This window comes from Mirounga leonina, unplaced genomic scaffold (genome assembly GCF_011800145.1).
Source record: "Mirounga leonina isolate KUSES-001 unplaced genomic scaffold, KU_Mleo_1.0 Mir_91, whole genome shotgun sequence".
Classification (NCBI taxonomy): Eukaryota; Metazoa; Chordata; class Mammalia; order Carnivora; family Phocidae; genus Mirounga; species Mirounga leonina.
The window spans coordinates 41,406,515-41,430,765 of NW_023270839.1; the positions used below are offsets into that span (position 1 = coordinate 41,406,515).

The window sequence follows — 24,251 nt, forward strand, 5'->3', positions numbered from 1 at the left end:
GGATTTCCCATGGAAGTCCTGTCTTATTCCCGGTGAAGGGGAGAAAATGTCTACTGGCAGGTATGAATCTCAAATGTGACGGCATTTCTGATGCCTTATGGAGACGCTGGGGGCCTCCCGGTGCCTCCCCGGCAGGATCCTAATGCCTCTGCAGCTCTAGCCTTATGGTTTCGAGGTAGGAGAGCTGCTCTCCAGGCTCCCCGAGGACACAGGAAGAGAGGGGAGGAGCCCCGTGCCAGACCTACGCTGGTCTTTTCGTGGGGCTGTGGACACAGAACCCAGAGACCCCACACAGCCGCTCTCCCCCCGAGAGGGTCAGCTTCTGCAGGTCCGGAGTTGGCCTGCTGTGAAACGCTCTGCGCCCTGCTGCTTCCAGCAAGCCGTCTGAACCTCCCGGATGTGCACGCACGCTCCTGGTCAGGGCTGAGACTCGGGGGGGCGTGTTCCACTGTGGCCTCCGCTGGTGCCGTCGTGCCCTCCCCCAGAAGCCAGGACAGCGGTTTCTGAGGGCCTGCGTTCTCCACCGGCTTCCTCTCCTCCGAGGCCTTCCTCGGGCACCCAGCTGTCCTCCCGTTTCTTGGGGACTAGCTTCAGGTACAGCCCAGTCTGGGCCATCCGGTGGCTGTGCCCGGATGGTGTCTCGGCCCCCTTGATGCTCAGGGCTGAGGGCTCCTTTTAGGAGGCATGAAGTTTCAGTTTTGTTTCTCCAAAAGCTTACTTGGCCCCTCTTCTTTATAGACTAGACTCCTGGAGGAGGATGTGAGAGGAAGAGATTCAGTCAGACCCAGAGGTGAGGACGTGGTGCCCTTCCCATCAGAGAGGCTGCAGCTGTGTTCTTGGGGGGAGGGGGGGGTGCTGTGTCCTATTAGCATCCTTCAAGTCACAAAGCTGGTTTTCTTGGTGTGAAAATCCTGTTGTAGGAATGGCATTTACACATTAAAAAGAACCTTTTAAAGGACAATTGAAGGGGCAAGAGAAAATAGGGCAGTCTAGGTGGGGTGGAGGGCAGTTTTAAGTGTCGTTGGCGGGGCTCCCTGCCCAGTCGCCTTCACCCTGGGGCTGGTGCTGACCCCGAGGAGCTAGCCCTGGGCCTGAGATCCTTGGCGGCGCCCTGCCCCCAGGAGCCAACTTCCCTTCCCTCCCCCCGCCCCAATTTTATTTAGTAACTTGGGTCCTTCCAGCACAAAGTGGGTAGCTGCCCCAGCGGCTTCGGGTTACGGCCTGTGCTGGACCATCATCTCAGCTGGCCACCTTCCTGGCGGGCTGTAGACGATCTGACATTTTGAGACAAGCCGAGAGTCAGGAGCGGGGACTTTGACTCTTCTCTTAGGAAGCACACACACACGCAAGGGCAAGGCTGCTGGCAGACTTTCCCATCGTCCTTATGTTGTCTGTGTTGTATTTTTTTTTATTGACCGTGGTGATTTTTTAAATCATTAATGTATTGGAATGAGCTGTAGCCCATATCTCGTGCTTAGTTTTTTTCTCCATCTTCTCTTGGCTTCCTAGAGTTTGGACCTATTCCAGGGCTAAGGGCTTTTACTCAAACCGCAGGAAAAGGCTTTAAGTAGCGTGTGCATGTCATGCATGCATATATGTAGTCTGGGGAGAAGGCAGATAGGGTTCAGCCTGGGTCCTGAGCTCACCTGCGGCCCCTCTCTGTCATCCTTAAAAGGATGAGGGAGGAAAAGGAATCTGGGACTGTTCCCAGGACGGTTTCCAAGGGGATTACCCGTAGCAAGAGCGGGCCTGAGTTGTTTAGTTCTGGACTGTGTGACTTTTTAAGTGGCAGAGTTGGCCCCAAGATCTACATGTGTCCCCACTTTACTAGAAGAAAACCGCAACACAGCTGCATTGTACCATTTTTTGTGGCATGAATGTTCCCTCCTAGATCATCCTTTTAAGGAGCATCAACTACTTCCCCAGAGGGTGGGAAAGCAAAACACGTACACAAGAGGCTGGGGCTCCGACGGCAGGCAGTGGGGAAATGACATGCAGGCAACTTTCCAGAAACACAGCTAGCCCATCAACTCGCCGATCGTGTAAACTGGATTGAGAGACGCTCTCAGTGATTCTGTAATTGATTTTTTTTATGCTGATGTACACTCTAGCATTCTGGTGTTTTTATATTTATGTAATAATTTCTTAAAACCATTCAAGACAGAGAACTATTTAATTTTTTTGAAGAAAGTTGGAAAGGTCTCTCCTCCCCAGGACCGTGGCTGGGAAGAGTCAGGGGCCCAGCGGCTCAGCATCCAGAAGCCGCCACCGCGCCCCCCCACCCCCCCGGGGGGCTGGCTAAGCATGTGGCAGCGTGTACAAACAGGCAGCTCGGAGTCACCTGCAGGCTCTCCCCCCCAGGGATGGAGCCTGAGCCCCCTCCCTCCCCTTCTTCACTCACCTCCCTGCTGCTGTTGCAACGAGGCTGTTCCGGACTCTCTCTGGTGATGTGTATTGGGGTGGGGGGAACAGAGTGTGGAGGATGCTGATGGCCTTCACTTCTCAGCCAGCCTGACCTTTGAATACCTTTGTAAAAAGCATGTATGTATTTATAGTGTTTTAGATTTTTCTAACTTTTGTATCTTAAGAGCAGAGCACCTGTTTAAGCATTGTACCCCTATTGTTAAAGATCTATGTCCTCTCTTTCCCCTGTAAGTGCCCTTCTAATAAACTTTTCATTGGGAAGCTCCTGGCACAGGAGCTCAATCTCTTCTTGCGGGGTGGGGAGAAGATTTTAAAGGGAGCCCCGAGGGATTCCAGGGGCTTCAGCAATGTCTCCAGCACCCCCATTCTGCAACAGCCTCTTTCACTTACCCAGGGTACTCTGCAGGGCCAGCCTGCCCTCCAGCGACACCAGGCGCCTCCCCCTCACTTCCCACGTCTAAGCACCAGTCCTATGTGCTGTGCCCGTGTGGACATTGGGCATCCAGTCGCTTGTCAAAGACCTTCAAGTACAGGAAAATGAGTGCCGCCACGTTCATCCTCCCAGAGGCGTGGAGGTAGTTTTAGATTCCTACAGAAGGAGGTTTTCACACTTTGTCAGTGCCTGTGAAAACTCCCAAGGAGAAAAAGACTATTTGGTTGAATCTTCACTGACCCCAGATAATGTGGATTAAGAAACAAGATTAAAATGAATAAACAATTTTTGTGAGGGGAGCAAGGAGGATGTCATGGGGCTAGAGTAATCCTTTAACTGGGCCGTTCCTCTAGCATTTTCCTGCTAAGGAACTCCCCAAACACCTCCCCTAGCAGTTGGGAGGCTGATTTCACAGGGCGGCTCCTCTGGGCCTAGAGATTGGGCCCCCACAGCCTGCATCAAATTCCTACTTTCAGAATTATTAGTTCTACCGTCCTGTCCCGGTCTTCCCCAAAGATTTAGCCAGTATATTTCTCAGCAAATGACCCAAATCCCCATCTCTAACCCAACCTTGTTCCTTCAGATCCACAATTTTAAGTTCCAGCTGCCTAGTAAATGGGATCCAAACCACAACAGCCCCAACCCAAGTTCTCTTCCACATCGCTCAAGCTGGCACTTTTTGGGGACTCCCCACTTTTATTAGCCTGCCCCCCCGTCCCTCTCCCCCATCCTCCAAGTCCGGAGCGGTTCTATGCATCTCTCTCCCGTGCTCGCCATCCCGTTGACCAAGCCCCCCTTTCGGGAAGGCCCCACTCCCCGACTGTCCTGGCCCTCCTATGCAATCTTCTCTCTCTCTTGGGCCTGCGCCTACTCCTTCTGGGTCGGTGTTCCCAGACCACTGTATGCACTCTTGACATTCCTTCCTGAGTGATCTCACCTCCCCACATGATTTCAAGCCCCATTAATGCTAATGACTCCCAAGTCAGTATTTATAGCCCAGACATCAATCCCAAGTTTTAGACGTGTATCCAACAGCCTACTGGCACATGGACGTGCCACAGTACCTCGCACGATCGTAAAAGTGGGATTCATCACTGCCCTCGTTAAACCACCTCCCTCTCCTCTGGCCTACACCCCAGAAGCCACAATCACCCCGCACTCCCTCACCCCCACAGCCACCCAGTCCTGCTTGTCCACGCTCCCTGCCCTGTACTTTAGGTCCTTAGCACCCAGACAACCACACCAGCTCAACAGCTCCTGGCCCCCGCCTTCCGGGAAAGGCATCATCCACACTGCCCTGTGACCCGCATGACCTCAGACGCCCCCCCACCCCCCGGGCCACAGCACAAGCACCAAAGCCTTTCTCAGGGACCCCTGGGCTCTCATCACGTGGCCGCTATCAGGCTGTCACAGCTGTTACGGTCTGCAACCCGGCAGCCGACAGGCGCTGCAGCTCCGTACAGACTCCCCTCCGTGCCGAGCCCTCTTCCCCAGCCCATGCTCCCCGCCCCTGGGCCTGCCTGACACCCCAGCAGGTCTCTGCAGCACTTTCACCAACGCTTTGGGACTAGGTCAGACATCGCCTCTAGAAAGTCTCTCACGGATGTATGGCCAGGGGGCCCAACTGTGTGGGGACCTTGTTCGCTTTCCCCTCTAGGCTCTGGGTTCCCAGTGAGCAACGTTTATATCTTCCTGTACCCCTGCCTTCGGGCCACCAATTTTTGCTGAATAAATGAATCCGTTACTGCCCGCATCTAGCAGATTCTACCTTAGCAGTATCTTTTACATTTGCTTCCACTGTGCTACCCTATATAAGTCCTTACATATGCTCGAAGGAACGCCACTCATCAGTTCCGGATTACTGTTTATCTCAGGTATTCTGATGTTCTCCTAACATGTCCCCCCTCTAGTCTGGGGATGGCACATAGTGAAATTACCACCCTTCCATTTCTCTACTCACGGCAAAAACACCACGAATCCCAGTGCTGGGTCTGTTCTCAGCCTCAGAATCCTTCTCAACACAGCTGTCCTGGCAGGTGGTGCTAATCAATTAGTTTGGGCGACCACTGCTGCTACATTTCGCAGCAATGTAATTATGGTTAGATGTCTTTTCCGCTCCAAACCCGTTGGGCTCCTTGATTACCTCCCAAGTAGGCACTGGCTCCACGAAGTAGTATTTCCAGGTTTTCTCCCAATTCCACTCCATCCTTATTTACCACTGTTTCTCCCGCTGGACTATGTGGGTTTTCCCAACATAACCCCTTGCTTTCTCTCCATACCTCTGTCCATGCCGCAACTTCCACTGAGAATTTGCTGCCTCCGCTCACCCATCTGCCCCAATTCATACCCTAGCCCTGGCTCAATTTAAGCATCACTTCCTCTACGTCAGTGGGTCTCAAAGTGTGGACCCTGGCCAGAGCATCAGTAAGCACCCGGGCTGGTCAAAACATACTTTCTCAGGCCCCGCTCAGGACCTCGTGAACCAGCAACTCCGGGGCGCGGCCCGACAGGTGACTCCAGCACGGACTCAGGCTTGAGAGCAGCGCTCCAAGCCGTGCTTTCCGCTCTCCCCAGCCTGCTCTGCTCTCTCCTTCCCACAGCAATCGAGGCTGGGCATAGCACTTCGCCTGCTGCCCAACATCCTACCTTTGTGGCCTCATCTTGCTGGCCCCCTACCGTCACCTGGGTTGGACGAGGTGCTTCCAGAAGAGAACCTGCGGCCTTACCCAAGCCTGTGGTCTCTGCCACGCCTGGCGCAGCCTGGCGCCAAGAAGGCTCACCATCAGTGCTGGACCCTGAATCCAGTTTCAGCTCTCACCTGGGTAAAGGAATGCGTTACGGTTGCTCTTCCTCAACTCCAACCTGAAGCCTCCTAACTTCCCCACTGACGACATCCTGAGAGGTTTCCAGAGTGGCAGGATTTGGTGCAGACCGTGTCCTTGGGCTTCAGATGAAGAGGATGGTCTCCTAAACTGTGCCGTTTCCTACCCCAGACCTCACTTAGCCCACATTTTTGTAGCATTAAAGCCACCTGGTTGATAAGAGAAAAGGCAGAGGCAATGATTGGTCACCTCCTTCACAGGAGAGAACCAGGGAGGCTGGTCATGAACCGCTTTATGTGACTGTTTATGCCCCCCAGATTTGTGCTTGTGGGGAGAGAGGGTTTGGAACTATCAACAGTTACAGACATAACAGCATTTTAGAGGAAAAATTTTTCTTCCCAAACCTGTGTTCTAAAGATGCGGTAATAACTATGATGTCCAGGTTCTGAATCAATACTTTTCCAACAGGAAACAAGGTAGAACCACAAATCATTAAAAGCTGAAATGGGGCTCAGTGGTGTTCCCACAAAAGGCCCACGTGGTTATTATTACCTCTCTTAATTCTTCACTGCACGTCAGAGAAACACCTCAGAATCGAGCAAGATGCCTCCTAGTCTAGAATTTGGCAAACACACACACTAAACTCTGGATAAACAGCTCGACATTAAGAGCAAGACTCATGATATTAATAACAGGCCAGGTAGTGCCAAAAATATGAAACTGAGAATTTTTAAGACCTTTTCTGCAACAGCTTCTATGCCAGAGATGCAAGGATAGATCACTACACTAAACCCTAAGTGGAACCTAAGTCAGAACGTGAACTTGGCCCTGCACACTCGGCCTGCTTTTAGGAGACATACAAATTCCGGGAAAGTTCATCGTTAGGGTGTTCTCCAACTGATCCTGCATGAAGGCAGTACACTTGACTGGATTTTTCACTTTCTCCAACTCAAGTCCTCCAGTAAGATTTGGTATTTAATGACGGAATGCCATACCTGAATTGTTTGACCGCTTTAAATTTGGGGTTGGGGGAGTGAAGGACTCTACCTCATTACACAATTCTCTGAAGCTCTGTCTCCATCAATCAGAACGTTCAATGAATCAGAACCTCTGACCACACTGGACACATGTTTGCTAAATTTAGCTTTGCATCAGCAAGCACTCAGAATAGTTCAGGGAGCACTCAGCTTACCCTTAGACAGTGATTCTTCTAAGACTGCTTTTCCATGGCAGGCCAGCGCAGGGCCAGGGGCACTCCACGTGCTCTCTCGATGGCCACTGTTATGGGACTGGCCTAAGGTGAAAGAAATCCGACAGGCCACAGTGAAGATGTTTATTCCCCTCCTCTCCACAGTGGGGAACAAGAAGGTAGCCATATGTCCCATTTCACGAATTACAGGGAGTCTGCAGTGATGGCCTGACATGCTCGATGGTCCTTGAACCACATCCCATATTATTCAGCCGTCCAAGTCTAGCGTCCCTGAATCTCTTGCTTCTCTGAATTAGATGTGGCCAAGTTCTATAAATAGAGAGAAAGCAAACTGGTTCTGTCAATCTTCTCATACTCTGGCAGGGTAACATATTTTAAAATTATAAAAATATCTATGTCTTCATCACTCTAAAATTATTACATAACACATGATTTTCTGAGGGGAAAAAAAAGATTTATTTTTGTCTCTCCCTACCTTCCAACTCGTGGAGCTTCAAACTTTGTCATCAGTTTCATCAAACTAGCATATGCAAATCGAAGCCAAAATTCAGGGCCTACTATGTGCCCAACTCTGTGTTACACAGATAGAGAAATGGAGGGGAAAAAACCCGAGTCTCACTTTAAATCTCAGACAGACAGTCCACAGTAACTTGTGTCGGCACGTACATAGGTCACATGAGACTTTTTTTTTTTTTTTTGAGAAGGAGAGGAGTGGGGAGGGGCAGAGGGAAAGAGAAAATCTTAAGCAGGACCCTCGCCCAGTGCAGAGCTCAACGCAGGGCTTGATCTCACAACCCTGTGATCATGACCTGAGCTGAAATCAAGAGTCAGACACAGGTGCCCGAGCCCCCCAGGCGCCCAGGTAGAATGCAACTTTTATGGCACTACTAGCTCACGCTCACTCTTCTTAACATGGGCCTTTAGGAGACAAGCCCTGGACACTTTATCCCCTGTATCCCCTGGAAGGGGCCAACAACCCCAGAAAGCTGAGGTCTTTTTTAAGTTTTTGAGAGAGAGAGAGAGAGAGTGTGTGCATGCGTGTGCATACGTGCACAAGTGGGGGGAGGGGCAGAGGGAGAAGCTGACTCCCCGCCGAGCGGGGAGCCCGATGCGGGGCTCGATCCCAGGACCCCGGGATCATGACCTGAGCCGAAGGCAGACACTTACCCGACTGAGCCACCCAGGCGCCCCAAAAGCTGAGGTCTTGAAAAGGTCAGTTGATGTTATATGTGGTAGATTCCAAAATTGTGAGTTTGACAAACTCCAATTACTATTTATGCCTAATGTCAAGTAAGGCTTCCCCCAACACATCCCCTACTAAGAAACAATAGAATCACACATTAGCAGACTTTATAAATAAATCATCTTTTAATCACCTGGCTTTGTTTAATCCACAAAATCACATTCACAGCTTTTTCTAGTCTGTCTTCCCTCCATGTGACCTGATATACTTTTTGGAACCCTTCATGTTTTAAGAAGAACATTCTGCCTTTCATTTTGCAACCCCAGAGCCAACTTCCCTTGCATTCTTAATCAACAGCTAATGCAGTCACCTCAAAGAAACAACGATGGTATGGTGGTCAACTATAGTCTCAAAGATCTTCAGAATAGTTAAAAGAGGAGAGGAAAAAAAAGAGGGGGGGAAAAAGGTCACCAAGCCAGAGAACTGCCAATGTTGCCTTTGATGATGGCTCTTCCTGAATGCTCCAGTCACTGAAGCCTTCCCTCCTGGTGGCTGCCCTGGCCCAGGACCTGGAGCATTCCACTCCTCCTGCCATTCCTTCCGCAGTGCTTAGAAGGCGGTGCTGGGGGGTCTGAAACTTGTTTCTGCTGGTGACCTAAGGATTTCCCAGTCCAGGCAAGGCCAGGAGCGGCTGTCAGCCTGTGTGCCAGCACCAGCCAGCTGGGGCACCATGCGCCAGTCTAGAACCGTGGCCGTGGCTACCACAGTGAAGGTCAATGGCATGCATTACCAAGTGTCTACAAACACAGAAATAGGGATTTTTATTTACTGTAGTTCCCACCCTTCCTTTGGAGGTGGACCTTCCTGTGGGTGACCCCCGACTCCCAGCCCTGGAAGTCACACAGGCCCTCAGAGCTTCATCACCTAACCTTTCACATCCTTTCCCCGCTTGCCCACCCTGCGGTGTGACCACGTTAGCAGTGATCTGTTGGGCATTCAGAGACAAGGGGGGGAAACTACCTTGTTTTGAGGGTAAAGTGTGACGACACAGCTCTGATATGCTCTAAGGAAGACAAGTTTCCTCCTGGCAGGACTAATGTAAAAGCCTCCAGATACGATCACATACTGCCTCAATGGCCCAGAACAGGGAATTCCTGAAGTTTCTTTCTCTCTCTCAAACACAAACCTCCCACCCCACTCCCAAACAGCAACTTAGTAGATGAGTTTGTTTTATCCCTACCGGAGTAGGACACCTTGGCCTCCTCTAGCATTGTCTAAAAATTCACCCTCGTTTCTCAGCAGTTTCTAGCATGAGCTGAGACACTCTTTCAGATGAAATGCCCAGAGGCGTTTTTAGCGCGAGACTAAGCCGAGGGCCACGGACTCTGGCCCCACCTACCCGGTGGCACAAATTAAATTTGCAGCAGCTTCCTTTCCTACCATCAAAAGCACCAAAGCTCAGGGTGCCAAGCTCCCTGAAAGCGAAAATCCAGAAGCCCAAGGAAAGGTGGACCAGCTCCTGATCTGCAGGAATCGGGTGTGACCACAGAGGACACTCTGGAAAAGGTGGGCTGGGAATGGCGTGGTCCTTCTGCAACTGGGGCAAATCACACAGACCTCTGAGCCTTGTTTCACTCCCGTCCCTAGAGACAGTGTCCTTGAAAAACTCTCACTCCTTGTCGTCATTATCCTCCTCGCTCCCTTACACTATACTGAGGGACAAAACCCCTACTATACCCTACGAGAAACTATAAGTAAGGTGGCCCTAGAACTAAGTCAGGTGGCCAACAGGATGATGGGAAGTTAAGCCAAACAGGACAGGGTGAAGCAGGGAAGTGTCTGAGGCTGTCAAACCCTAGCGCAAATAATTTAGTGTTCTTCATCAGATGAAAGGCCTTCAATTTCATCTCTGTCTCCCCCAATTGCCATCCAGAAGGCTTTGGCCACCTGTGGAGAGAAGCATGCAACACATTTTAGGTAAGAGCTACCCTGCAGCTTGTGTCATGAGTTAGTCAATATGCTGAACTGATCAAGGCCTAAAATTCTACCCCCTGCCCTCCAGTTCTCCCACCCCATGTATCCAAACCCTTGACTACCCTGACCCAGGACTTCCACTTCTAGAATTTATACTAAAGATGAAATCAGAGTTACATACAAAGGTGGTGGATGTGTAAGGTTATGCACAGCTTCACTATTTATAGAAGCAAAAAATGCACATGACCTAAATGTCCGAAAGGGAAATGAATAAATTAGGACACATTCATACAATGAAATACCATAAACCACATACATTTCCTGCCAAGAACATGTGTTGTGTTGGTAATAACAAAACAAAACAAAACAAAATGACTAAGGGTTTTCCAGCCCAACAGTTAGGAAGGCAAACATCCTGAGTCTCAATGAAATTTCCATGTCACTCAACATACATTTGAAAAATCTTGGTTTGACTACAGCAATTATATTACTACTGTGTAAACATCCAATTCGTTCCAAGTTACTATCCAATGGAAAGTTCACACTGAAACAAGTCTAGAAGTCAACAAGTGTGATACATAATTCTAACAGCATCGGACCTTTTCATAGATACTCAATAAATACCTGACTGGTCGTCTCACCTTTTCTGCATGCAACTTTCTTTGCTCGTGAGGAAGCGTCGCAGCCTTGTCTAGGGAGAAAATAAATCTTAAGAAATTCATCTAATAGCACAGGAGAGTCTGGAGTGTATGGATGTTCTAACGCTAGAAGATGGGAGATGAATTTCAAAGACAAATGCTTATGGTGCAGTCATTACAGCTGTTAGGGAGTTTAAGTCTTCCCGATTTTCCACACGGGTATGATGTGAGTAAATTGGCAGGGATCTTACTGATTCCAGGTTAATGAGACACACTGAAAGAAACCGAGAGAGGCAAAAGAAGAAGGGACAGTAAGAGGAAAGAGAGTGAAGAAAGAGGAAAACTTTCCCTGGGGAATTTCTACCAACAGAGGATGACACAGTCCCCCAGGCACCAAGTGTCTCCAGACAGCTGAGACCAGAGCAGGGAATCCAATCAGCCGTTACAAAACAAAATCCTACCACATAAAAGAGAGGAGCACCAAGAAGGGGACGTGTTAGACATGATGGAGCCAATTACCTTTCATTTCCTTTAACTTTGAAAACAGTCTTTCAAAATTCTCCAAATCTCCTCCGCCAGTAGTAAGACTGGCCAATTCTTGAATATCCAGATCTAACATGGGATCTGAAAAAAGGATTTGTCACATTATTTGCCACATATGACTTCTATGTGTGCTAAATACACAGTCCTAAGGCAATGGATCCTAGCTTTGACGGGAGTCATCACTGAATGAGTACTCCACGTGTGGGAAAGCTGCTCGGCTGCTAGCGGGCCTTCACGAAAGAAGAGTAACTTACTTGATCCTTACAACATTACACTGAGGCAAAGAATATGGTTTCATTTTAGAGATGAGAAACGTAGAGCTCTGAGTTCAAGTGACTCGCTCAAGGTCACAGCTAGTGTGAATGCAGATTCAGACTTAGGTGTTTCCAACTCTAAAGGCCACCCTCTCCACTGAGGTGCACCGATCAACAACGGATGTCCGGAATTTATACCGTATTTTCCTGTACAACCAAATATTTTCATATCTATTACTGACAGCCACTATATAAGGTGGTTAGGACAGATATCGATGTCTGAAATTTACACATGAAGGGGCCAAGTGTAAAAATGCACTCATCTAAAATTACAGCTACTCAGAAGTAGAGTCAATTCCTATTTTCTTACTACAAATCCTTTATTATTTCTACCACAGCCTCTTACCTCTTTATCACAATTTGTTTTTAATCAGAATTCTTACTCTCCACTCCATGCTGAACACCTCCAGGAAGTCTTCCCTAGCCAGCCCAGCTCACAAGTCTCCTTCCCTAGAATTCATCCTATACTTTTTATTTTAGACAAAGGGAGAGCGTGCACGTGAGCCGGGAGACGGGGAGAGGGCGAGGCGGGGAGAGAATCCTCAAGCAGACTCCCTGCCGAGCACAGAGCCCGATGGGGGGGCTCGATCCCACGAGCCCAAGATCCCGACCTGAGCCAAAATCAAGAGTTGGATGCTTAACTGACTGAGCCACCCAGAGGCCCCATGATTCCATTTCATTTTTGCAAAGGTATTCTGAGGAAAAATTTTATTTCACAGAAAGGGAAACTAGGGCCCACAGAGGCTAAATAACTTACTCAAGATTATCTCACCACGACTGGAAGAACCATGATTTGAACCCAGTTGTCCAGGACTCCAAGTCCACGACTGTAAGCATTATACTGTAAGGCCTGTCTCTACAGTTTTAGGGTATAAGCCGCTTGAAGACAAGGACAGCTTCTAATTCTTTGCATCTACTACAATGCTATACAGATAATTTGGTATTAAGAATGCATTTTAGCTCATAAATTTGCTTTGGTTCAGTGGACATTTCATGTAGGCAGTTGATAGACAGGGCTAGAGATAAAAATTTGTGATTTATCTGTGTATACATGGTAACTGAACTGGACAGAATCACTTCATGCTTCAATATACATTTGGCAGAGGAGTTTAGATGGAGCACTGAGGAATGGCAATCTTTAAAGGTGGATAAAGGAGGGTCATCTACCAGCGAAAGAAAAGGAATAGCCAGAGAAGTCAGAAGAAAACCAGGAAAATTGTTGGGTGAGCAAGAAGAAATGTTTTAAAAAGGGACTGGTTCATCATATTGAATGCTGCCAAGAGGTCAAGATGAGGACTGGGAAATGTCTATCAACTTCGGTGGCCTGGAGGTCGGTGGTGAACTGTTTTAGTGGCAAGTGGGGCAAAAGCTAGGTGGGAGTGGGCTGAAGAGTAATGGGAGGTCAGGGATGGAAAGAAGTTCAATAAAGAGAAGAGGGAGACGTGGGGTTGACAAGTGTTTTACCCTTGTTGGTTTGGTTTTGCCTTTTTTTTTTTAATTTTGAAATAATTTTAGTATTACAAAAAAGGTGCAAAAACAGTAGGGTTCCACCTTCATCCCCTACCGTTAACCTCTTATCTAACCACAGTACAATGAACACACATCAAGAAGTTAGGAAGTGCTGGGTGCCTGGGTGGCTCAGTTGGTTAAGCAACTGCCTTCGGCTCAGGTCATGATCCTGGAGTCCCAGGATCGAGTCCCGCATCGGGCTCCCTGCTCGGCAGGGAGTCTGCTTCTCCCTCTGACCCTCCCCCCTCTCATGCTCTCTCTCTCTCTCTCATTCTCTCTCTCAAAAAAAAAAAAAAAAAGTTAGGAAGTGCTATTAACTAAACTACAGACTTCATTCCAACTTTGTCAGTTTTCTCACTAACATCCTGTTCCAGAAGCTTACACAGAATTCAGCTGCCAGATCTCTGTCTGCTTCTTCAACATGTGACCATTCCTTAGTCTTTCCTCGTCTGTCATGGCTTTGACACTTTTGAAGAGTACTGGTCGGTTATTCTGTAGACTGTCTGTCCCTCAATATGGGTTTGTCAGATGTTTTCCTAGGAGACTGAGGTTACGCACCCCTGGCACGGAGACCACAAGCATGATGAGCTCTTCCGGTGCCCTTATCAGGGGGCATGTGATGTCAGTGCGCCTTATTGCTGGTGAGCGTCACCACCACTGAAAGGCTACCTGCTGGGTTTCTCCAGGGCAAAGTTACTATCTTCCTTTTTGTACTAAGTAAATATCTTGGGAGGGCTACTTTAGATGATGCAGATGTCATGTTTCTTCTCAAACTTTCATCTACTAATTTTCACATCCATCAGTGGATCCTGATCACAACAACTATTATTACTGTGGTGTGTGGCTGCCAAGGATTTTTCTTTCCCTCACTCCTTCTACGTGTATTAATTAGAATTCTTCTGTAAGGAAGAGCAGCCCTTTCTTCCCCAGTTATTTCTTCTGTTCGCCTGGAGTCACAGATATTTTGTTCTATGGGTTGCAGCCCATTACTAAATTCATTCTCGCTGGTCAAACTGCTCCAGCGTTGGCCACTGGAAGCTCTCTGCAAGGTTGGTTTGCTGCCCCTTCAACACGCCCCCGTCCCTTCCTTACTTTCTGGCCCCATGAGATGGCTCTAGGTTCATCATCCTGAGTTTTTCCTGCCCCGGCCCTAGAATCAATCACTTCCTCCAAGTGGCCCTGGATCCTTTTATTGGCAAATGGTATTTAAAAACCAAGATCTAAATGCTAAGGGTGTTCAACTGCTATTGGGAGTGTGGGTGCTTCCAGGCCCTCTCAGTGGAAATAGGTAGGAAATATATATATATACGCATGCATACTAACATGTACACGAACATCTCCATTTATTGCTCTAACTATAAAAGTATGTCATCACGCTAATACCTTGAGCTCTAGCCCAGTACCAAGGGTTCATCCCAGCCTTCTCCTTTCCTTACATGGCTTCTTTCTCAGTGAGAAACCTAGCTCTCATTCTCTATACTTTATTTTTTCAACCATGATATACACAAAATATACATAATTTCAGAATTTCTAAACCATACCCCCATGACAATCAAATGTATTAAGCAGAATTCACTATTCCTGTTCAGTTGTTTCTGTTTGGGGCCTCCTGGTATCCAGTCAGAATGCTGTTTCCCCAAGTTATTTAGGTTAGTTCTTGTCTTCCCTCCCTCCTTCAGTGTGGTTACTGGTTTGTTTTCATGGCAGAGACTTCAGCAGGTCTAAAGCCAGTAAGAGGGACCCAAGTGAGAAGACAAGGTTGAATATACTAGAGAGAAAAGAGATTATATGTAATTTTTCCTTCTTAATATGTGTCTGTTACCAAACACTTAAGTTTTCTACATGGACTCTCTTCTAATCAGCAAAAGAGTTTTGAAAACCCTGCACGTGGGTCCTCTGTGACATAAAGAGAAAGCAGAGATGTCAGTAATTCCCCAACAAAAGGACATTTACAGTTACTGTCAACTACATTTCTTGGCTTTTGGACATCAGAATGGATTCTAGTCTCAGTTCCGGGACCTTCTTGTTAGATGCCCTTGGGCAAGTTATTAAACTGCTCTGGGCCTCGGCTTCATCTCTATAAAATAAGTTCTCTGCCAAACTTCATTACCAAACACGAGAAAGTAGATATAAAAGAATTTTCAAAGGATGTGAAAGGGCTTATAAAGTTGTATTATTCTTGTTACCATCAATTCTACCAACTGTTAAATACTATGAAAAAAACTGGAATATGGAGATATAAAGCTGTCTCACCACCTGGTTCTGTCTGTCTCAGTTAAGATGATCTGAATCAAGATCCTACACTAAGAGAATCGGAGAGAAAATGGTACCCACAGATTGCTTATGTGGTTATTCTCCCTCCTTTTCTGATAGCCATCTCTAAGGCTCACATTCGCTTGGGGTACACTATCAATTTTCTTCCTTTGTTCATGTGTAAAGTCAATTTCTCCCTAGATGATTTATGCCCCGTACCTCTTCCAAGTTCCACAGAGCTGTCTCCTGGCAGCTAAAGGAGGAACTTACCCACGATGCTATCAGCCTGAGCATCTGTTGTGTTAGATGCACCACCCCGATGGTCCAAGAGAGCTTCAGTCCTAGCTGCTGCTGGCAAACGGGGCCGCTGTTGAGGAAAATACACACAAGCAATAATTTAATAGTAGGCTATTTTGGAACTAAAGCCAAAAAGATTCACACTTCCACTCCCTGGTTGGCTTTAGAGAAGCAGTAATAGGAGCTAGAGACAAGGAGAGATGGAAGAAGGATCAATGTCACATAAAAAAAAGAGGCTACAAATTCACTAACTCAGGGTTATTTGCCCTTGAGGAAAAACTAGAAAGTGTTTTGATTCTGCTGTTGGCTATTAAAACATGTCTTTTGTTTGCTTTAAGAGCCATGTTTTATTCAAAATGTGAAAATGAACATAAGCATATCACAAAGAGCTCAAGACTGATGAGAAAGATGCCTGGGAAGACAATATGGCACTGTGTAATTTGCTCTTGGTTCCAACATGCTGACCAAGGTACACTTGAACCAAAATCCTTGAGGACAGAAGGTCAAAGTCAGACTACGAAGCCCACTGAGGGCAGGGGCCCTGCGTCAGATGGGTACAGAGCCTTGGACATAGGAAGTACTGAAAAAGAACCATCGATTTTATTTTATGAAGATCGGGAGGCAACTTCATGTCTCAAGGAAATCCTAGCACATCTTTTAAAGCACTCTAGCAAAAACAAAACAAAACAAAAAAAACCCCATGGAACAGCCCAAATTGCAAACATCTTGAAAGGGCTTACTGCTTTAATGCTGAACTAGCCTTCTCTCAACAGGTACCAGGCACAAGAGGACTGTTTTAGATTCTCTTTTTATCCTTGGTTTACTATTGTCTGCTGCCTCTTAAATGGAAAGGAAAAAATGACAAACGGTATAAAGACTCATAATGACAAGGAGAAATTAAAACCAAAGCATTGAAAGGATCCAGGAAGAATCTTTACCTCTGAGAGACACGTCTCTGCTGACCCAATGCTATGGTTTGCTCCAGCCAATGAGCTAAGAAGGCTAAAGCCTTGGTTCCTATCTGAAAAGAAAACAATACAATCACTGAAATTTGTTATTTACATTTTAAAATGTTAAAATGACTGTGATGAAGAAACAATGGCTATTTCCTCATTATAAAAGTTTTAAGTATAGAAACTGTTACTGTCAGACATCAGGAATTTATATAACTTACTCATACTTACATTTTCTTTATAATTACTATTTGAAAATATGAATTTTTTTGAATAAAAACTTCTTAAAAAAAAAAAGTCACTCACAATTACCACATTCTCTCAAATCTGAATAATGTAAAAACTCAGACACGGGTCAAATATAATGGCAGGGCCATTACAACAAACAAGACCACTCAGTGGTTCTTTTGCAAAGGTTAACAACACTCATGTTTCTTTTCTTCTTTTTTTTTTTTTAACTTTATTTATTTGAGAGAGAGAGAGCAAGAGAGAGAACACGAGCGGTGGAGAGGGCAGAGGGAGAGGGACAAGCAGACACTCCCCACTGAGCAGAGAGCCCGACGTGGGGCTCGATCCCAGGACCCTGGGATCATGACCAGAGCCGAAGACAGACACTCAACGGACTGAGCCACCCAGGTGCCCCTACAGCGTTCATGTTTCAGTAGTCACTATGAACCAATATTCTGGTGTTTTAAACAGTATTTTAAATGTCCAGAAACATTTTTTAAAAATCAACACAAAGGCATCATTATCAGGGGAAAAGGAACATGCATGATTTTTTTAAACAAAGCTTTAATTTTGTGATGGATGAACCATTTGCAGTTAAGGCCCTCTCAATGTTTGTACTTAGAATGGAGGACAAATCTGGAGCAGAACATCTAGAACTGATGACAGTACAAGCATCAGTCCTGATCACTGGGTTCCTCAGAACCACCTGGAACACCTACTAAAACTGCCCTGGTATTCAAGGACCCTATCTCAGACTCACTGAGCCAGAATCTCTGGGGCAGATGCCAAGGAAGCTGAACTTTCCTTTTAGTTTTTATCTTTTTTCAAGTTGATTTATTTATTTTTAGTAATCTCTACACCCAGTGCAAGGCTCAAACTCACAAACCCAAGATCGAGAGTCAACCCCTGAGATCAAGAATGGCATGCTCATCAAACAAAAAGAAATAAAAGGCATCCAAATCAGCAAAGAAGTCAAACTTTCACTCTTCAAGATGACATGATACTTTACATAGAAAACCTGAAAGACTCCACAAAAAATTGCTCTGATACAGGAATTATATATATAAGCAAAGTCACAGGATATAAAATCAATGCACAGAAGTCAGTCGCATTTCTATACATTAACAATGAAGCAGAGGAAAGAGAAATCAAGGAATCGATCCCATTTACAATTATAACTAAAACCATAAGATACCTAGGAATAAATCTAACCAAAGAGGTAAAGGAACTATACTCAGCAAACTATAGAACACTTATGAAAGAAATTGAGGAAGACATAAAGAAATGGAAAAACATTCCATGCTCATGGGTTGGAAGAACTAATATTGTTAAAATGTCTATGCTACCTAGAGCAGTCTACACATTCAATGCAATCCCTATCAAAATACATCAGCATTTTTCACAGAGCTGGAACAAACAATCCTAAAATTTGTATGGAATCAGAAAAGACCCTGAATAGCCAAAGTAACACTGAAAAAGAAAAGCAAAGCTGGAGGCATCACAATTCCGGACTTCAAGCTGTATTACAAAGCTGTCATCATCAAGACAGCATGGTACGGACATAAAAACAGAAACAGATCAATAGAACAGAATAGAGAACCCAGAAATGGACCCTCAACTCTATGGTCAACTAATCTTCGACAAAGCAGGAAAGAATAGCCAATGGAAAACAAACCGTCTCTTTAACAAATGGTGTTGGGAAAATTGGACAGCCACCTGCATAAGAATGAAACTGGACCATTTCCTTACACCATACACAAAAAGAGACTCAAAATGGATGAAAGACCTAAATGTGAGGCAGGAATCCATCAAAATCCTTGAGGAGAACACTGGCAGCAACCTCTTTGATCTCAGCCGCAGCAACTTCTTGCTAGATGCGTCTCCAGAGGCAAGGGAAACAAAAGCAAAGTCGAGCCAATATTGGGACTTCATCAGGATAAAAAGCTTTTGCACAGCAAAGGAACAGTCAACAAAACTAAAAGACAACCGACAGAATGGGAGAAGATATTTGCAAATGACTAATCAGATAAAGGGCTGGTATTCAAAATCTATAAAGAACTTATCAAACTCAACCCCCAAATAAATAATCAAATCAAGAAATGGGCAGGGCGCCTGGGTGGCTCAGTTGGTTAAGCGACTGCCTTCGGCTCAGGTCATGATCCTGGAGTCCCGGGATCGAGTCCCGCATCAGGCTCCCTGCTCGGCGGGGAGTCTGCTTCTCCCTCTCCCACTCCCCGTTTGTGTTCCCTCTCTCGCTGTGTCTTTCTCTGTCAAATAAATAAATAAAATCTTTAAAAAAAAAAAAAAAAAAGAAATGGGCAGAAGACATGAACAAACATTTCTCCAAAGAAGACATTCAGATGTCCAACAGACACATGAAAAAAATGCTCAACATCACTCGGCACCAGGGAAATACAAATCAAAACCAGAATGAGATACCACCTCACACTGGTCAGAATGGCTAAAATTAACAAGTCAGGAAACAACAGATGTTTGTGAGGATGCGGAGAAAGGGGAACCCTCTTATACTGTTGATGGGAATGCAAACTGGTGCAGCTACTCTGGAAAACAGTATGGAGGTTCCTCAAAAAGTTAAAAATAGAGGATATAAACATAGTGATTCGAAGGGGCATACACACCCCAATGTTTATAGCAACAATGTCCACAATAGCCAAAATATGGAAAGAGCCCAGATGTCCATCAACAAATGAATGGATAGAGAAGATGTGGTATATGATGGAATATTACTCAGCCATCAAAAAGAATGAAATCTTGCCATTTGCAATGACGTGGATGAAACTAAAGGATATTATGCTAAGCGAAATAAGTCAGAGAGGGACAAATACCATATTATTTTACTCATGTGGAATTTAAGAAACAAAACAGATGAACATAGGGGAAGGGAAGGAAAAATAAAATAAGATAAAAAGAGAGGAAGGCAAACCATAAAGGACTCTTAACTACAGGGAACAAAACTGAGGGTTGCTGGAGGGGAGGTGAGTGGGGGATGATGTAACTGGATGATGGGCATTAAGGAGAGCACGTGATGTAATGAGCACTGGGTGTTATATGCAACTGATGAATCACTGAACTCTACCTCTGAAATGAATAATATACTATATGTTAATTGAATTTAAATAAAAATTAAAAAAAAACCCACTTCTAACTTCACTAAAGATGGTATTAGTTGGGGGGTGAAAAAAAAGTAGCATGCTCTTCTGACTGAGCCAGCCAGGTGCCCTGGAAGCTGAACTTTTAGCAAGTATTCCAGGATAATCTGAGGATCAGGTAAATTTGGGGAAAAAAAAAAAATCACTGCCTTAGAGTAGAATGTGAAACCCACACTCCAAGAGTCTAATGGTATACAAGTCAAAGAACTTCTCTCTCAAAAAGACAACTTCCTTCCCCTTGTCTTTCTTCCCTCCCTCTCTTCCCTGAACCCATCCTCAGGTCTTTAAACCACCTATAATTTCCTGCGTCCTCTCCCCTGTCAGGTAAAACCTGTTGTCACACAGTCACACAGAGGTCGTGAAAGAAGAGAAACACTTGCGGTCTCTGTCCTTCGAGATTTGTCTTCTAACACGGGGACGAAGCCCCGACCGTGGCATACCAGGCAGAGGCCCACAGCTTTCCCCAGCCTGACCTCTCACCACGCAGGCAGCTGCACGCGCCAAAAACCCCTGCTTTTCTCACACCATACCCCAACAGTGGCAGCAGGGCCAATGGGGCCCCTGTACCCCCGGGACCCCTTTCACCTCCTTATCCAATTTGCTCACTCTGCCAGGAACGTTCCAGGCCAAATACTCGGGTGCGCCCATCCCAGCACCAAGCACTAAGGTGTCACAAGTAGGCAGTGGAGGCTCAGGGGCCAAGAGAGGTAGATCCACGTGGGGTCTCACACTGACGGCTGGCTGTACGGAGCCTCTGGATGTTTATTTAAACATCAGCATAATTCCGTCTTTTTGGCCACTGTTCTAATCTTAAAGCTGTTGTATGTAGTTCAATACTCCGACAGGGATTTTCCATGTCATGAGAGCTCTTATAGTCTACCTGAGGCTCTCTGCACGAAGGGCATTATCCAAGTCACAGAGTACTGCTGTAAGAGAGCCCGCACTTCTGTTACTGGAAAAACGTTGGGCTTGGGGTAATTTTCAAATCCAATTCACAAATATCTCCATATTCCAATTCCACGGCTTATGTTTTTCCCGTTGGGCATTACCTAAACTTGGCAGGCCAGGTTGCAATCCGGGAAGAATAATGCAATATTGTGTCAATTTAGACAAGTCATTAGATCAAAACCGTCTATTTAAAATTCCTCACTTCCAGCCACTATAATTGGCTGCTTCCAAGGAGGTGTCTGGAATGGACAGAAGTTAGGGGAGCTAGACTGAGCACTGCAGATTATGAACCTCTGTATGCCTTTGGACTTTGGTTCCATGTTCATGTGTTTACCTACTCAAAGAGATCTTTTTTTAACGTAATGATTATATGCTATGTGTATTTTATCACAATAAAAAAAGTGAATGCCCCACTTCTAATAATGAGTAAGATGATGAAAAAGTCTGAATAGTGGGAAGAGAACTGGGCTACAGGTCAGAAAGCCTGGATTTCACTCCTGGCTCTGCCTACTAGTGTGACCCTGGGCAAATTCATCAATCTTTCTGCGTCTCAATTTTCTGCTCTATAAAATAAGAGGGGTACTATTCGTGGTTGTTCAGGTCCTTTTTGCCCCAGAAGTCTGTGATTTTATGAAAAGACACTCTTTCACCTCGCTTACAGTAACTTTGATCTGCTGGGCTTTTTTTTTTAATTACTAAATAAAAAACAAGAATCTTAAATTTCCTAATCCTTTTAAGGTTCACAGGTGACTACGAGTTTATAATCAGGTTTCAGGCTAATTATAATAAGCTAGAAGGACTTTTGCTCAGAATTTTCTTATAAACAATGGAGAAACGTAGTCAAACTGACTGTCCACTATGTTCCACTGCTTATATTTTAAGGAGGTTAGAAACATACCAATTTTCACAATTAGAAAAACAATTCATTTTTGTTCATCCATAGCGGCTTGCTTGCACATTCATGTGGCTCAAAAAAACTTGGATGATAGTTTATACACCTACGGTTTTAAAGAAACTAGTTTAAAACGTGTTCAGCAAAATTCTGCCCATGTGCGCCCACTGTAAAACTATTCTTCTCATAGGACAGGACTACATAAATCTTTTTTTTTTTGCCAGACTTTTCTCCCCAGGACTCAGGGCATGGAAATATCATCCCTATTAAGAAGAATGTATTACTTTAGCAGGTAGCTATCGAAATTGGCGTTAGCATCTCTGGTTTTACTGATGCTACAAAATACTAGATGAGGAAGGAATAAATTAATCTACCTACTGAACTGATTCTTCTGAATCTTCAGAGCTCCAGAAATTGAAAATTACCCCAAGCCCAACGTTTTTCCAGTAACAGAAGTGCGGGCTCTCTTTCATTATTAAGTGTTAATAATGTAATAAAATACATTATTCTGGAAGGCACAGCTAAGTACATTAAACTCTGGTCCTAAAAACATCTAATTCAGTTTCAGACTACTAAATTGGCACCTGTGGAATACTAGATTTTCAAAAGTATGGTATCATGAAAAAATCTGCTGCTGCCGGTCATTAGCACAGAATTCTTCCAGAAGTGTCAGAAGCAAAGCTATAGCACTAGAATAAAGATTTGAAGTGCTTTGGGGTGGAGCTTCTATTTATATATTTATCTTTTAATAAGAAGTTTCCAGAAAATTTCATATATATGACACTGTTTGGATAACTTTTTTTTTTTTTAAAGATTTTATTTATTTATTTGAGAGAGAGAGAATGAGAGACAGAGAGCCTGAGAGGGAGGAGGGTCAGAGGGAGAAGCAGACCCCCTTCCGAGCAGGGAGCCCGATGTGGGACTCGATCCCGGGACTCCAGGATCATGACCTGAGCCGAAGGCAGTCGCTTAACCAACTGAGCCACCCAGGCACCCTGGATAACTTTTCATAAATCTAAAAGCACAGTATTATTATACAAAACATAAAATGTACTTCACACAGCAATTGTGTGAACATTACATGAGACACTTGGAGAACTGAAAACCTGGGCCAAAAGGGAAATTTTAGCATAGTACTAAATATACGAAGAATGCTGCAAAATCTGACAGCTTGATGTGACTCAGACAGAGGCTGCATGCATTAGCTGAACAGAGGAGTGTTTACTTCAAATGTATACACATGGCTACAATATTAAGAACCTCCAGGGCCATACCCCCAAGATGTCTTAGATGACCCAGTAAATATTTTCTGTCTTCATATGCAGCTTTTATTTCTTTTTTTTTTTTTTTTTAAAGATTTTATTTATTTATTTGAGAGAGAGAGAATGAGAGACAGAGAGCATGAGAGGGAGGAGGGTCAGAGGGAGAAGCAGACTCCCTGCCGAGCAGGGAGCCCGATGCGGGACTCGATCCCAGGACTCCAGGATCATGACCTGAGCTGAAGGCAGTCGCCTAACCAACTGAGCCACCCAGGCGCCCTCAGCTTTTATTTCTTTAAAGCAGCAATTATTTGGCATCATCTTAAGAAGTTCAAGTGTTCCCCATATTTTAAGTTTTCTTTACATCCCTTTTCTCTCCCCACAAAATATTTTCTTTCCCACCATGTGATACACATGACCAAACTTACACCGCAACTAAGACAGTTCAATTTACACAGAGAAAGTGTGTCTATTTTCTGAATGATATTTTTAAGTCACACCATACAATTTGCATAAAAATTTATTTTAAGCACGTACTCCATCAGAAACGATTTCACTACTATTTGGGAAATAAGTCTACACATTTTTAACATATTCCACTTCTGCTTGACATACTGAAAGGAACCTTTTTGAAATCAAAAAGAATTATTCTAAGAAACTACTGCTTGAAAAGACAAAACCGTGATGCACCGTAGCCGACAGCAGCCCGGGCTCTGAATCCACAAAAGTGACTCTCTGCTCTCCCTGTGACACCTGGGGCAGCTGCTCCCAAGTCAAGAACGGTTTCTGCCCATGCTTGAAGATATAACAAACATGACCACAAAGTCACCAGACTACGCTTTTTCCCTTTTTCCTGATTGTAAATGAAATGTTCATTGTAGAAAATGTGGGAAAATAGAGAAAAGTATAAAGAAGAAAACGAAATCATGAAAGATGCCAATCAATCCTTTGGCATATGTCCTCCTGGTCTTTTTTTCTATGCATGCATACACACAAATTCTTAATAAACTGAACTAAACAGCAGAATGAGTGCTATCTTTTCCAAAGTTCTAAAGGAAAGCTTCACATAATTCTAATAATGGCTCCACTGTAGTCGTATCTCCAGAGCCTAAAGCACACTCTTAAAAAATCCTCAAAGGAATGTTTAGAATTAAGTCTTTTTGATTTTGATGGTTTTTTTTCATTCAGAACTAAGGTGAGG

At 45.1% G+C, this 24,251-nt stretch overlaps 1 protein-coding gene and 1 long non-coding RNA gene across 4 annotated transcripts in view; both read right to left on the bottom strand.

The window, feature by feature from the left end:
* Nucleotides 1–1,982: 1,982 nt before the first annotated feature.
* On the bottom strand, nucleotides 1,983–7,605 carry LOC118003434. The gene is made up of 3 exons (XR_004677343.1): nucleotides 2,815–7,605; nucleotides 2,402–2,526; nucleotides 1,983–2,074 (listed from the first exon to the last, which is right to left on the bottom strand). It is a non-coding gene; the product is annotated as an uncharacterized LOC118003434 (long non-coding RNA).
* Nucleotides 7,606–8,235: 630 nt separating this feature from the next.
* Nucleotides 8,236–24,251, bottom strand: part of AAGAB (alpha and gamma adaptin binding protein) — a 54,132-nt gene continuing 38,116 nt past the window's right edge. For all 3 annotated transcript variants that reach the window (XM_034994481.1, XM_034994480.1, XM_034994482.1), the window contains 5 exons: nucleotides 16,539–16,621; nucleotides 15,574–15,670; nucleotides 11,204–11,308; nucleotides 10,688–10,737; nucleotides 8,236–10,019 (listed from right to left, as the gene is read on the bottom strand). In XM_034994481.1, the coding sequence (XP_034850372.1) occupies nucleotides 9,942–10,019; nucleotides 10,688–10,737; nucleotides 11,204–11,308; nucleotides 15,574–15,670; nucleotides 16,539–16,621 (413 nt within the window). In that variant the 3' untranslated portion in view covers nucleotides 8,236–9,941. The remainder of the gene's footprint in view (nucleotides 10,020–10,687; nucleotides 10,738–11,203; nucleotides 11,309–15,573; nucleotides 15,671–16,538; nucleotides 16,622–24,251) is intronic.